This window comes from Amblyomma maculatum, chromosome 1, assembly GCF_055883805.1.
Source record: "Amblyomma maculatum isolate TAMU_Amacu chromosome 1, ASM5588380v1, whole genome shotgun sequence".
NCBI lineage: Eukaryota > Metazoa > Arthropoda > Arachnida > Ixodida > Ixodidae > Amblyomma > Amblyomma maculatum.
The window spans coordinates 59,784,190-59,799,672 of NC_139344.1; the positions used below are offsets into that span (position 1 = coordinate 59,784,190).

Below are 15,483 nucleotides of genomic sequence, written 5' to 3' on the forward strand. Positions count from 1 at the left end.
GGCTTTGTAACAATATTAGTTGGAATCGCTTGGAGGACAACAAACATTTGAAGACTTTTTTTTTTTTTTTTTTTTTTTTACGCGTCTTATGGCGACGGCGTCAAAAATAGGCGGAACAAATCTCATTTCATAGTACATTGCTGCATTCGGCAGCGCCAATAGCATCTGTAGAGGTGCAACGTCCTATCTAGTGTACAACTCTCCCAGAGGTATCGTTAGTCCGGCAACTCCTGCCCCGCTCCTCCTCCTCGGGGAAACGAAGTGGCCTCGCCACTATTGGCGCCGTAATGCGAAACGGACATGCAGTGGGATTGCGGTAGCTATTTGGGACCTAGTCTCGGGCCACATACGTCACGACGAGGGATCCGGTGCAATGAACACGCGCGGTCCTCTTGCCGGACGGCGAGCAGAAGGAGCCCCCGCTCTGGCGAACGGCCATATCGAGCGCGAGTGAAAAGGACGCGGTACAAAGCGAGCAGCAGCAGCGCATCATGACCGTTCTAAAGGCCCCACCGGGCGGCGGCGAACTTCTTATAGAGATGCAAATACGGGGAGAAAATAATAGAGAGGAGGAGGAGCGGATGGCTGCTACACAGACACACGCGCCAAGATTGCGTGCCCGTGTGCGTGTCTGTGTACGCCTGAGCGTGGAACACACGAAAGTTGGGTCTCAGCTCCCCCTTTATTTATTTATTTTTTTCTGTTAGTCCCGAAATGGCAGCGCCGAGGGCTTTTCTCCACGGCCCAGCATCCGTCTTTCCGAGCGGACTGGCTGGCTGCTGCCTTGTTGCTTGCGCAGTGTGTACCACTACCTCGCGGAATGTAGGACTTGATTTGTTGTGCTCGTGTCGTGTTCAGACGCCGTTTCCAATAGGCATTCGGATGTATGCCTGCCGGGGGTACAGGATGGCGCACAAGTTTCTGTTCCTCTGTCTCGTGTTTCAACGAAGCCGGCTCGTTGCCCTTATGTTAGCCGTTTTCCTGTTTCTTTCTTTTTTTTTTTTAATGTGATGGCTATTATTCTACTCTCCGCGCAAGAATGAATGGTTTAGAAAAGTGTCTCAGATTGTATTGTTCCCGCTATGGCGCTTTGGAACAGATTCAGTGCACTATTGCTGCCGAGATAAAGTAAAGAGGCTGGGTGCGACTGACTAATTTTTCTGGCCGTTGGATTTTACATCCTTGGCGGTCGAACGGAGCAAACCCAGCGGGGCATTAGGCGTGGAGCATTTGGTAAGGATCTTGTGACATATCCGTTTGCTTTCGCGCACTACTCGGGTCGCTGAAGTATTGGCGTAAAAAAAAATGACTTTTTAGACTGAGCCATATTTCCTTGAAATCTGCGCTGTCTCTAGCCTGAGAAACACAAGCGCTGTTCTTTCACAGCGCTTGCGGTACAAAATGAGGCTTTTAATGGCAGGTTGATTCTCGGTAGTCTGGCTGCTGTGCTCTAACCAGCTGGCAACACGCCCCCGCGACTAAAATGCTAGTTCCCAATGGGACTAATTTTCGTTTTCACGGCAAGACTCAAGGCACCGCTGGCGCGTTTGCAGTCTGTCCTGCCAGGCAGCTCTTTGTCTCGCATATAGCTTTAGTGCTAACGTCAACGACGGCCTGACGCAGTTGCCACAGGTTGCGGCGGCCCGCGTCATGTACGGCTCAAGAATCCTCGTTCCTGCGCTGCCTTCGGTGTCCGTGTGCGTTTTTCGATGAGTCGTTCTCGCGCCACACCAGCACTGTGCTCACCGCGAGACTGGGCCCGGTTGTCGCAGCTGGTCTGCGACGACTGCAGCGCACCTCTTGTATGGCCATTACCATGCCTGCGGGACTGCCGAGCGCTCCTTGTAGGGCGACCGGGGCGTTTCCGCGGAACCGCGGCCAATTAGAACTGTAACAAGACACGACGCGCACCATGAGCCGCCATGGGAAAATCTACGGGCGTTTTACGACCGCGGGGCGATGCTACGGGCCTGCATGGCACAGCGTTGTCTCTGTATTCATAGCTTGGTGGGAAGCCACTTCGAACAGAAAGGAGGCGTGGATCGGGTTGGGGGGGCGGGGGGTACAGAGACGAGCGGCCCGCGGGCTTCTCCGTGCGTCCGTCGTACCTCGGCCTCTCTCCGGTTGGTTTGTTTTGCTTCGTGCGCTGCTGCTGCTGCTGATGGAAGGGGCCAGCTGATGACAGACACCGGCCGGATTGCCCCTCAGCCTTCCCTCGCCGAGCACTTTCGGCAAAAAAACGGGCCTTCTCGGAAGAGAACATTTCGTGCGCTTCCTGGCTCTGGTTCCTGCCGCCGACTCGTTAAGCGTCCGAGGGAAAGAGGGAAAAAGAGGGTGATGGCACAGGATGCAGGGCCGACGCTCATTTGCGGACGTTGTGTCGCGACCACGGTGCAAGAAAGAGAGTCGTAGCGGCCACGTCTTTACTCTCGCGGCTGGCACTGGACCGTAGAATAGATATATATCCTGCACTTTGGCGCGGAGACAACTGGACGCCGTTCGCGTGCCAAGGCAGAAGTATAGCCGATTCGCTCGCAAAATAGTTCGTACCGGTTTAGCCTTGCACGACGTCTTTGTCCCGTTGCGTAGCACGCCGATATATGGCGGTGTTGCTGCTAAGCAACAAGTCAGGTAGTTGGAGTAACAAGGCTTCGTATTGCGAAATTTTAACCCTCCGAGGTTTGTTCGTGTCCTTATTCGTCAAAGCAACGCCGCCTTGTGAGGAACGAGTTTGTGACGAAAAAAAGAAAAAAAAAAAAAAGGTCGAACGTTGCGCGCTTAATTGCGCCGGCTCCGGTGCGTCGGGCTTCAGTGTTCGGTGACATTTTGATCGCTGCCTCCCCGACGTCTAACGACGACGCTCTCCTCGACTTCCACAGTAATGACGACATCCGAGCTCCCGTCGTGGAAATAGCCTAGTACAGCGTCCACTGCGCATGCCCGCGGCGGTTGTGGGACAGGAACCCTCAGTATTTGGGTTTTACAGCACGCTTCGTAGTTACGTGCCTGTAGATCGCTTACGGGAGACGGTATTGCGGTCGGCCTTTGATAATACTAGTAATGCAAAGGGGCAAACGATGGCTATACATTTGTGCGCTCGGTCTGAGACGGAGAGGTCTGCTTGGAGGTGCACTTATGATCGTCCCGCGAGTATGACAGACCGGCCAGACGCGACCATCGTGCCACTGTCAAGAGGCAGCACGAAAAGGAAGAATGTTTATTTAGGTTCACTTCCCTTCGTTTCCTTTATGCTTTTTTTTTTTTTTGGGGGGGGGGGGGGGGGTGAGGCGCGTGTTTTAAGGCTTAAGCGGACTCTCGTGTGCAAATCAGGGAGGCAACGAATCCCACTTGTATTCGCCGGCGCGCGATCTCGTCTTCTGAACACGTGCGACGGTAAAGTGAACGCGACGGTACAGTGCACCAACTTCCGGTTTTGGCCTTCAGACTTGTTTGCGGTAACCACTCAAATAATGCGGAAATTTATGCACTATACCGTGGTGCATACGAAGAACACAAGACGGCACGTGCCGCTAGCGACTGTAATGGGCGCTTCAAAAGAAGCACTGAGGCCAGACTGAAGCTGCTATGCCGTCGTCACGTTGTGACATCGCGCACCACTTGATGGGCGCTTAATAAATAAAACTCATAATAATTAAATAGCATATGGTTCGAACCCACTGGGAAGCGCGCAGCTCAGCTTCCCTGCCCGTTGCATTAAATCAATTAGGCCATCGCTGCAGTCTGACGCTGCGCGTGTTACAAAGCCACTTTCCCGCGCTGCGCGTCGTCTTCTTCATCAACTCCCATTTGCGGAAAACCGGCCGCCCCCGCTTCGCGCACAACGCAGCCCAACCGAAGAGTGGGACCCAATATGCCTCCGTAGAGAGCAGCGTCTCTAGCCTGAAAGGAGAGCAGCTCAATGACTACAAAGAAAGAAAAAAAAAAAAAAAAACACTATACGGTTTTCTCAATAGCAAGTTTAAGCTAAAGGTATATAGCTTTCCTTTTTAGTCATATGGATGTGGTCAAATGGATGCTAACGAATATTTGCCCCCTCATTCCGCCTGCCTTGTGAGTTTGGGGAAGGGGCGGGAGGAGCAGGGCAGTCATTCAAGGTGCTAATGGCTTTTGAGATTGCTCTACGTTGCTGCTGAGGGGTAGAGCCGGGGGTGGAGAGCAGAGCTTGCCGTCTGCGCCCCCGGCCTAGATCCGCATCCTTCTGCTAATGCACACCTATTGGCAGCAAGTGCCAACCAGCTAATCTTTACTCTGCCAATGGTTGCTTTTTTTCTGCCATTCTATATCCGCCAGCGTTCTCTGGCGCCTCCATGCTTGAACTTACAACATTCTTTGTACCTCGGTGCGGATATAATATGATCGGAGGCGAAGAAAAGCCGCCGCAGCGACAAGCACACGGCCACGCGCGTGGATTCTCCCGCGGCCATACGACCGTATACATACGGTAATGTCCGCCTTTATACAGAAAGGAGGGATTGCCGATTTTAGGAAGGAAAGAAGAGGGGGGTGTACATGCGCCAATATTTGATACTGCGCGCACGTCGTCGCCGCCGCTTTTTGTTCGTGAATGGGGCGGCGCCACAGACTCCTTCCGGGCCGACATTCGTGTTTTGCGGCCCGCGATCGAATTAGCATACGCGCATTCGTGTTTCATTCGCCGTCGTCGCGGCTGTTGGCGGCGCGCTTTTCTCTCCGGGCGCCTCCGCTCTCAATCAGACACGCGACGCCGGACCCGTCCTGATTTGCATAGATTCGATACACCGCGATACAAATTAGATTTCAATTGCGTGCGATCGGCTGTGTAACGGGCTTCGATCGGCCGCCGCCTTTGCGGATGTCGCTGTGCGCTCTCCTTAGCGCGAGAGCAGCCAAGTTCTTGAAAAACGCCTCGCCCGCTGGAGTTTCGATCGTTTTCTTGCCGCCTGGTTGGGATCCCTCCAGAATCTTAGAGACTGGTTATGGGGACTGATACAGGCGGCTCATCCTTAAACTGTTCTGGCATATCTATGTAGGGATTTCGAATATCAATACCATCGCTAAAATGCGGGATGCGACGAGTCCTATGCGAATATTTATTTCAGTTGCATGGTTGCGCGGTGTTTCGGGCGGACGGGTTCAATGTGTTTTAAGCAGCATATGGAGGAGGAGAAAGTAACCGCGTGTTCACGCGTCATAGTCTCGTGGCTGATAGCTACGTGACCATATAAGGGACTTCGCTCTTGGTCCCTCAAGTCTAGCTGCATTCATTTCTCGTGGCAACGAATTTGTTTGCGAATTTCTGCGCATTTTAGCGTAGCAACGTCCAACGCGTGTTCACCGCCAACTTTTGCTACCATTTTTCGAAGCTTCCGGAAGCCTCCCTTTTGTGCCGCGCGCGAGTTTTCATTATTCCATGGCGGTTCAAGCTGACACTGCCGCTCAGTCGTGGCGACTTGAAGCGTACCTGAAAACGGAGCCAATAATAACATTTTCAAGTCAGTATACCAGCAGGCAACGTTCCTGTCGACAGTTATGTTCTATGCCTCTCTCTTTGTCAGTGAAGCATCACGCGTCTTTTTTTGGCAGTACTGGTGCGTAGGTGTTGCGCTGCCACGCGGCAGGCACCTGAGATAGCACTGTCGCGATACGCTAAAACACTTGTAGCGCCATTTTAATCTGATGCCAACGTTTCAAAGTTTACTGAACGCGGCGACAATGCGACAAATTCTTCGCTCCTTGCATGCAATATGCACGGCACAGGATGCTAAGACAAGTGCAGCCGTCATCCTCCAACTGGAGGCTGCGCAGTTTTTTTTTTTTTTCTCGCTTTTTTTTTTCTTCTTCCCGTTTACTACAACCTTTGCACCCGGACGCCAAGAGGACCGCAGTGTAGCGAGCGTATAATAAAAACTGACACTTGCTCAGCGACCAGTACATGTACCAGATGTGCTCTAGACGCGCGGCAAAGGGCTCCACACGCAGGCGGCAGTTTGCGTAACATAACGGGATGTTGCGCTCAGCTTTTGCGGTTGCGAGACAGGACGGCGCGGCAGAGGAGTGGCTCTATGCGGTGCAGGGCGCGCATTCCGATGGTCGTCATGCCTGCGTTATGTATGCAAGGATGACTGGAAACTAGCGCTGTTGCTAAGTCCCGGTAGCAGGGGACGGAACGATGAGGCTTTCGGGAAGGAACCTCATATTATCGAAGTGACATTTTCAAAACGCAGCGCCGGCTGTAGGCATTGTGTTTTGCAGAGGAGGGCTTACGAGCCGGTTGTAGTTGTGTGCTAGTTGCTGCACAGCTCTGCCGAACATATGTTCCATCCCACGTGGCCGGTTGTGCGTTTCCGATATTGATCGGATGTTAAGGGGAATCCCCCAAGGTGGAGTAGATTTATAATAAGCGAGCCATTACTCATTGACATCCACCCAAGCGCAGCCATGCGGCTACAAAGGAAAACTGTATGGCTTTTTCATAAACTTTGTAGTTAAAGAAAAATTCGTCCTGATCCGGGGATCGAACCCGGGACCACCGCCCTTCCGGGACAGTCGCTCTACAAACTGAGCTAACCAGCACGGTCAGCAGAGCAGATGGTATACGGCGAGAGCGAATTGATCAATAACTTGAAGTGGGAACGATGTTGATCGAATGTTGAGAGGATCGAATCCCCCAAGGTGGAGTAGATTTGTAATAAGGGAGTAATTACTCACTGACATCACCCAAACGCATGTCTGTGTGTTAACCCCATCAGAGATCTGCAGAAACTCGCTCACTACTATTTGTATATTAGTCCTCCGGTGCAATAGGCAGAAACGGAAATGTTAAACAGGCAGTAAGAGATGCGCAGATGTGCAGATTTCATTAGGATGCGTCTTGGTAGGCAATGAGCGAAATTCGACGATATCTTGGATGCCACATTTTCTAGCTCAGCAGACTGCAACGTCAAAGTAATGCGCGTAATGCTGTGTCATTAGGTGCAGAAATAACCCTATAATGATGGGGTTGCGTTCTACGCTGCCCTAACATCTCTCCACGAGAAACTTGTCGCTAGCAGTTTATGATGGAGCCTTCACTCTATGGGAACAACTAGGAAGGTCTGAAAGCTCAGGGTTCCTGCTTCTGTGGGCAGAATAATCGAAATTTCCGCTGTTGGTGGCGTAGAAAAGCTAGTCATTAGCGTCACGTGACGTGAAGTCGCGAAATGGGGAGCGGGTGATCGCGCACAGGGAATAATTCTCGGCCGGAGGCACGCCATCATCGAGGAGGAGGGAAGTGCTGCTCGATACGAGCGGGACTTTTTACGGTATTTCTTCACTATGTCACCTCTTTGCTGCCGGAGGAAACGTCCGGCTTACGTGGCATCGTTAGCGCAGTTGAGCATGGACGATACTTGAAGCTGCGCGTCGTGACTAGTGGCGCAAGAGAACGCGGCCAGTAGCGTTGCTACGGCTGGCGCCCAGTGGCGGCTGATATTGGACCCGCACAAACATGGTCCATCAACACTCGCTGGAGGAGGCGGGAATGCCTGTACACCACCAGTCAGGCGCGCGCTTTACCGGCGTGGCGGTGGCGCGCGCGCGAGCATGTTGCCGAGGGAAGATGGCGACGACCGGCGCAGGTGCAGAAGAACAGGGAGGTGTGTGAAAGAGGCAGAAAAGGAAGAGAGGAAAAAAAAAAAGCGGGGAGGGACAAAATTTAGGAGTGCCCGAGGGGGACCTCGAACGCAACCCATATTACTCGGGGCCCGCGTATCTTGCCCGAGGTCTTGCTTGTGTGTGTGCCGCGTATTATTTGCTCCGAACCTGCGTGTGTGTGCGTGTGTGTGTGTGTCCGTGCGTGCGTTCGTGCGTGCGTTCGTGCGCATACACGCCAGCTTTTTTTCTTTTTCTTGTGCCTCGTCGCTCGGCGATAGGATCCCGGCAGCGAGCGGTGGCACTACTAGTCCGTCTGTCTGTCTCTTTCTCATATAGAGATATACATCAATATATATATATCACCGGCCGAACGCCGCCGCGCCGCCGCCTCCCCCCATCCCGTCGGCCGCCCCCGATCACCGAAATTGGTTTCCTCCTCTCTCTCGTCGGCAGCTCCTCCCGCGCGCGGACGGAAAACAGCGACATGACAGAGCGCGCGCGCGCGCGAGCGCGGTGGGGAGGGAAGATTGTGTGGCGCGCGGCTGCCGAAGTGGGGGAGGCGAAATCTCATATCGAGGGGCAGCCGCCTATATGTATAATGGTAATAACAACAACAGCGGCGTTGGCGGCGAGGCACGGTGGCAGAGCTTCATTCCGTGTTACCCGATCTCATTTTACAACTGGGAGCCTCGAGGAGCGCGGCGCGGCCAACTATCGTCGCTTCCGCTGCTCTGGGCGCCACAAAGGAAATGCAGAGGCGAGAGGAAATCTTTGCTGCTGCCGAAGGCGAGGAGGGGGGCCGCAACATGGCGGCAGGGGCCTGAGCCGCGGTGCCGGAGAACAACACGGCCGCCACCACCTATGTAGAAGTTTCCCCGCGGCTCCTCCGCTGGACGTCGGAAATTTGGACGCGCCTGTATCTCTCTGCCGCCTCAGGAGAGGAAAGATTGGTCGATCCTGGGAGCTGCCGCACGTCATTGTGTGGCCCCGAAAGTGCGCCAGCACACCTTTCGGTCCTCGCTGCATTCAGGATGAGGCCTCCTCGGGAAAAGGGTGCCCCGGAATGAGTCGCTCCTGCGCCTCTCTCTTTGCGGAGGGGACCTTCGCTTCTTTCTCCTGCGGTCCCCATCCTTCCCTCTGAGGTCTTTTACACGTGGAGATGAGTGGTCGTTTTGCGGCGGAGGCGGAATTGAAGTTCTGTGACAGGTGCGCGGCCGCGCGCCTGGTTTGAGGAGGATAATGTTTGGGTAATGAGCGACGCACAGGGACGCAATTTCGCCTTTGCGGAGAAAAATGTCGCAGCGAGTCTGCCCGACGCTTCTTGACCGCTCTATTGTCCGCGATAAATTGATCAGGGTGATTGATGCTCCGCGGCACTGGCGCCAAAGCAGGTCGGCCCGGTTTCATTTCCGACTCTTCGGTAGTCATTTCGTGCTCTTCGGGGCACGCCAGATGAACGCTTCTTGCTCCGAGGATGCGTGCAAGGGGACTTTTGCGAGAGCTCTTTTATTTACTTATTTATCTATTTTCTAAGCGCTGGCTGCCTAACAATTCATGATCCAACAAAACTGTCACAACCGCCTAACGGCCTTTTGGTTCACGTGATAGGAGGGGTCGGAAAAAAAATCGTACAAATCACTGCCAGAGGCGGCGTTAATGTTCGCTTCTTTTCCGTGCCAAGTTTGACGAAGTGCGCGGAAGTCTGCATGCGATGTGTGACATGCATGCTCTACTGCCTGCTTTTGCAAAATGGCGCCGCGACTAACAGTGTTCTTGCGGAAAATCGGGAGGGAATGCCTGCGTTCCAATCTTTAGTAGCTTGTCTATGTCAGCGTCAACTGCCTTCAAAGCCGCGCTGCGAAGCGTTTTCCCCGCCTCCCCTTAAACGAGGACATGTTTCCGACTCTCAAATAGTGGCGATAAAACTCTCGTCTAGAGAGACGCTGTAGCTGGACCGGAGCGCGGTATACCGACTCGAGCTGCTCGTCGGGTGTCCACATTAGCTCGTTCCTAACGATATGTGCGCTTGAAATGACAATCGCATGCTGCCACTGACGTGAAATGGAGCAGCTAGAGTAAGTTCTTGCAATTATAAGAGAGACCGAAACAGCGAAGCGCGCAAACAGAAACCGGCGCGACGTGCTCGAGGTGCTTTTTTTTATTATATATATTTAAGTGTCGCTTTATTTTCGATGCACAGCCGGTTAATCTGTGCCTGGTGTGTAGATTGAACCGAAACAGGGGCCTGCGTGGCACCTTCCGGCCCGTGATGGACACGCACCTCCCAGTGACATCCTATACCCCGGCCCACCGTGACTACGACGATAGTCTCGCGCACACGTCGCGTGTAAGGACGCGTCGCTACCTAGCTTTGGCCAAATAAGACTTGTTGTTGTTGGTTTTTCGTTTTCCTCCTCCACCGCGTTGTGTTGGGACTCGTGTGATCCTCTCAGGGCCGTAAGCGGCCGTGAAAAAAGACAGCTGTCGCACCTGCAGCCGTAACCCGAACTTCGTCAGCTCCCGTTGGGCGCCGCCTGGCTGTCTGGGCCTGGATTGAACGGAGCAGAACGTGGGATCGCCGCGAATTCCCAGGGGCGCTTCGATTAGCGTTCGCGACCGTTGTATGTCAGCCGGAAGAACTGGCGGCATGAGGACAGGATGCAAGAGCTCGTGGGCGCGGAATATAGACGTACGGTAAATTAAATGTACGAAAGTCATCTTGTAGCGTAATATATGTTATTCTTAACACTTTGAAAAGAAAAGTAAAGCCGAAAACGCCAACCTGCTGCTTAAAATTATGACTTGACGAGCAAAAGCCTACCATAACAGAAGATGGCGCCAACGGCGCCGAACAAAGCGTAGTCGGCAAGGAGCGTTTTTTCCTGTGATTCGGAGGCGCCGGCGGGACAGGTCTCGTCGCTTGCACGCCAATTTTCGTCGAAAAACCAGCACATTTTTATTTTATAGTTATATTCACAGTATTTATTTTCCCATCCTCGTGGCCTTGCTCGGTCGACAATAACACTAGGAAAAATCATCCAAGCAATCGCACACCGTGCTGGACTTGAGCAACAGGCGCACCATATCGACCAGCGGACAAAGGTAGAATTGGCCGCCAAAAAAAAAAAAAAAAAAGGCCATCTGCCGGACTCGCAGAGCGAACCAGTAACGGGTGGTTTGTAATGAGCAACTGTGTGCCAATCGCCTCTCTCCTTTGCAGCCTGTGGGACAGTTCGTTAGCTAGCGTCCTTTTTTGTGTCCTGTATGTTGTGTTGTGGCCACAGCGAGCACTGGTGCGATTATTATGCAATTATTAGGCATTCAAAGCCTTCGCATTGTTACTGGTCTCGTGGTAGCCGGCGCCTGGGTATTCGTTAGTTCGTTAGGCCGACGCGTCATGCAAGAAGCTTCATTGCGGTCTGTGCCTCATATAAGTAGTAGCCAATCGGCTTTCCCTTGTGCTTCTCATTCAGTGCCACCTGAGTTGCCTGAAGCCGCCAGGCTAGCTCTGCGGTCCGCGTCTTTGGCGTTTATCACTCACAGCTTCGGTAGTGTCATTTATACAGGGGAACCCAACACTAGCCAGGCCCATGGAAATAGGGGCCCTAGCGATATGGGCACTCGCACCCATGACTATTAGAATACGGGTATTCCCTGCGGAGCATGCCAGGCTTTCGTTCATTGATTGCAAAGTCGTGACTGCCAAGGAGAGAAATGCAAAAAAAAAAAAAAAAAAAAGTTATAATATGCACAAATCAATGGTTTTCGTATACATGTATCATTACTTCTGCGCGCAACTTATAATGCGCGTGTAATAACCCACACAGGCGCAGCGAGCGAGGAGTGCCTTTTTTTTTTTTTTTTTTTTTTGACGTGCAGAGCCGTTTGGGCGAAAGGAAATGTCTGTTATAATGCTCAAAAATTTAATACATTTCCCGTTTTATTTACTTCCGCATGAACAAGAACCATCAGCAAATAAAAAAAAAAAAAACTTTAACAGAGCGTATCGCTGCTCTGTTACCGCTTTTCTGCACCGAAAATATTAAGCTGACTGAACCTCGCCATCCGAGTCTTGTCTCTAGCGGCCAAAAGACGCGTACCCACGAAGCTTAGTAGTTCCATAGATTTGGAAATGTTAAAATTATTTACTCAGTAATGTTATGTGGCGTAAGAATATTCACGCTGCAAAAGCTGCGTGCTCCTTCGTTTGGCGTGAACGACAGACGCAGTGTAGTGGAAACAGCGAATCGGCTGTGAACTTCTACGGTCGCCACCATGTTTCCGAAGCGTGAGATGGCTTGGGGTGCATTCGCTGCCCTCGCTAGGAGTGCCTTTTGGCTCTGCCATTGAAGAGGCGCTGCTTTTCCGCAAGCGCAGTTAGACGCCCTAAACTTGCGTGCTCGTGCAGACGTTCACTGTTGTGCGGACAGCATTTGCCAGATGGTAAAGAGGTATCTGTTTCGTGTTCGCAGGTTGTTCGGCACGTCGGGTGCCTGCTCGGGCTGTGGCCAGATGATCCCGGCCAACGACTACGTGATGCGGGCCGCGCAGAACGTCTACCACGTCAAGTGTTTCGCCTGCGTCAAGTGCCACAGTCAGCTGGTGCCTGGCGACCGGTACAACCTCGTCAACGGGAACGTGCTCTGTGAGCAGGACTGCCTCAAGATGCTCAAGGGCTCCCCGGCCACAGTGCGCAAGGGCAAGGTGCGCGCCGCCATCAAGGTCTGATGACGACGCCGCCGCCCGCCACCGAGCGTGCGCGCACCGCCTCCTCCTCCCCCACCTCCCGACCCCGCCGCATCCTCTCCCACCCCAGAGGGAGGCAGCAACAATCAGTGGCGGCGAAGGCACCCTCCCGGTCCGCCGCCGCAGCCCGTGGCCGCCCATCATTGGTCACCAGAGGAGAGTTCTGTCCTTTGGCCGTCGGATTACGACGAGGCGGCAGTGACCAGTAGTTCGAGTCCGTTCGCCATCCATCAGGACCACTGGTTCGACACGCAGAGGCAGACCGACCCTGTCGCTGAAAGAGGCACAACGCGATGGCGGAGGAAAATCTGAAGCGGCTTGCGAACTGGGGAAGAAATTCGGCAACATCGACCCCACGGTATTATCGACGAGGACATCTCCGGAGGCCGCCACCGCGGGCTGCTGTGGAACCGCGGAAGGTTCGAGGATCGTAGCCGCAGATCCGGGCGCTTGGGCAGCAGCCGCCGTTAGTGAAGGGTTCCGGACGCTCCGCACCCCCGCCGCGACGCCCGCCGGGAGCCTTTGTCACGCGCTGAGCCCGTGGCCGAGAGACTGCGTCTCCTCGGCGTGGCTTGCAATAAGAATGCCAGCAGCGTGCTCTGGACGCCAGCGCATCGGGGAGTAGGAGGAGGAGAACCACTGCGAGACGCGGGAGTGCAGTTTTTGAAAAGCAGCTGGAAGCACTCCTTCATCAGACATCTGCGAGACATTCTGAGCTTATTGTTTCATGCTTTTTCTCCTTCTTTCCGCCTTTTTTTTTTTTTTCGTTCTGTGGTGTGGGAACGAAAAGACGATGCCTCTTGTTCCGCCTGTGCTCCTTTATTTTTTTTTTTTTTTTTGTACATATGCCTTTACTTCGATTGTAAGATCTAAGATCTGATCTGTGCTTGTGATGTCAGTCCAGCAGTGATGGAGGAAAACAGAGAAGCCACTCCACTTTTTCTTACATGGCAGCAGCTCTATTCTTTGTCTAACAAAGAAATAAGTTTGTGACAAGTTCGCACAATCCGACACCTAGACTGCTATGCAAATACAAAATAAAAAAGCGGAACGTTGAGTTTTTGGTTGTACAGGATTAATCGGCGAGAAAAGACGGTCGGAGTGCAACGCTTGTGGACATTAAGTGGCACTTAAACGCTTCAGACACACTGGACGACACTCGCTTTTCACATATTTCAGATAAGTTTTTGACTTCAGTGAGGCAAATCAACGCCATACCATGCCTTCCTAACGTACCACGTTTTTCATTTTAGTGTTCCTGCTGAAGCCAGCTAATTTCACTCGCGCTTCATGGGAGTTGGACAAAGAGCCTATAGTTACGCCTGTTGTGCATCCCAGCGCGTTTTTGTTGAGCTTTTTCTTTTCTTTAACATGCTTGCATGATTGTGGTTCCCAGTGCGAGCGAACAACGCTCGCGCAATCAGCTCGAGGTTCGTGGCGAATCTCTCATTTTCCTTGCGCAGCTAGATGAGAATCATTGTGAGATCTAATGCGAAGCAAGTTGCGGCATTTTGTTCAATTTACAAATTCTTCTTTCAGGCGTCCTCGTAAAACAAACCCGTGTCCTCTAAGGACGGCTTGTTGCCACTCAGTTTCGTAAGATAAAGGCGCCACCGTTAAGTAGAGAGGGTGCGTCTGCATTGAAACGCAAACTCGCTTCCTTTAATGCATTTAGTTTCTCTCTCTGACTTAAATACTGTATAGCACCGTGATGTTTCCACGCGTGATTTCTCCCAAGGTCCCTTGTCCAAACTTTTGGAGGCATTCTGGCGAAATGTTGCTCGGCCTGGCCGAGCTCGCGGCCAGAATAGGTCGCAGGTGTCCTCCCGTACTGTATACGACAGAAACAATAATTAAGTCGCGCTCTTTCAAAAAGGGCAACATACACATAACACACTCGCGTACCAAACCCATCTCGCAGCAGAGGCAAGAAAAGCAATATGGCCGAAACAACAGCTCTCGCATCTTGTGAATACTGTGTGTGTGGAAGTGCAAGAAACAAAAAAGGAGTACCGCGATTCTTTGCTTTCTCTTTTGCTACCATCGCTGTTGTTTTTCTTGTTATGATTTCCTTCTTGGCGCGAGGCAATGCTTTTTTTTTCTCTCTCCTTTCTTCCTTACGATTGTGGAGCTCCTCGGATCGTATAAGTTCGCTGTTCTCTTGCCGACTGGACTGTGGAAGAAAGAAGGACGAATGTGATGAAAGCAGCGATTCATGTGTGCTTATCCAACCCCTTGGAAGTCTTCTGAGATGTTTAGTTTCTTTTTGTACTTTTAACTTGTTAGTTCTTATCCCTGTTACCTTTTTTTTTTTTTTTTTTTTGCTTCGACTCAACGGACTGGACTTTCCTCAGCTCCTAGAGGACACATTGAAAAGCGACTTCCTCCTCCTCCCCCCACCTCCCTCCGCATCATTGTTTAAAGACCACAGTCACTTTACTTCTTTGTCCAATGAATTTTGAATGACTTGTCTCTCATCGCTACTTTGAATCTGCTTTTTGATGTCTCAGTGTGTCCTTTATTTAAGAAGAGGCAGCCACCTTTTTTTTTTTCCTCCCCTCCTTTTTTTTTTACTTTATTTGGCATTTGTGATGTCATTATATAAATATATATATAAACATTTTATTTGAAATAAAAGGTTCGACTGCTGTGTAAAACGTCCCTGTCTTCGCATCTGGCCAAACCAGCCGTCACAGCTGCACCAGGGGAAGCTGTGGAAGTGATGCAGTTGCGACAGCGGTTCAGAATGAACATGTGCATCTTGCGACTGAATGGCACCTGGATTCGACCTGTTGTAATATTACCACGGGTCTATGGCTTCCATGCAAGTGAATGGCCGCCAACGAAGGTTTCATTTCTGCAAGTTCATCATTATTTGGAAGCCTGTTAACAGTGTATCTTCACCATTAAGCTCGATCATCTCCTTAAGATAAAACGCAGCCGTGGAGATATGGTAGTGCAGTGAAATTAATCTGACGCACATGCTTCATTCAGATGAGACAAAGACCAGTGTTACGTCCTCTTCTGCCCATGAATGCTACTAGAAGTAATAGATGTTGTAGCTTGTATAGGCTCGGGCCACTCGGGCAAACCCTCGGGAACCTC

The 15,483-nt window shown here is 51.9% G+C and overlaps 1 protein-coding gene across 1 annotated transcript in view; it reads left to right on the plus strand.

Moving 5' to 3' along the window:
- LOC146202533 (uncharacterized) overlaps positions 1–14,708 on the plus strand; it is a 41,463-nt gene extending 26,755 nt beyond the window's left edge. The window contains exon 4 of the mRNA XM_084588201.1: positions 12,105–14,708. Within this exon, the coding sequence (XP_084444327.1) occupies positions 12,105–12,360 (256 nt within the window). The 3' untranslated portion in view covers positions 12,361–14,708. The remainder of the gene's footprint in view (positions 1–12,104) is intronic.
- Positions 14,709–15,483: the final 775 nt, after the last annotated feature.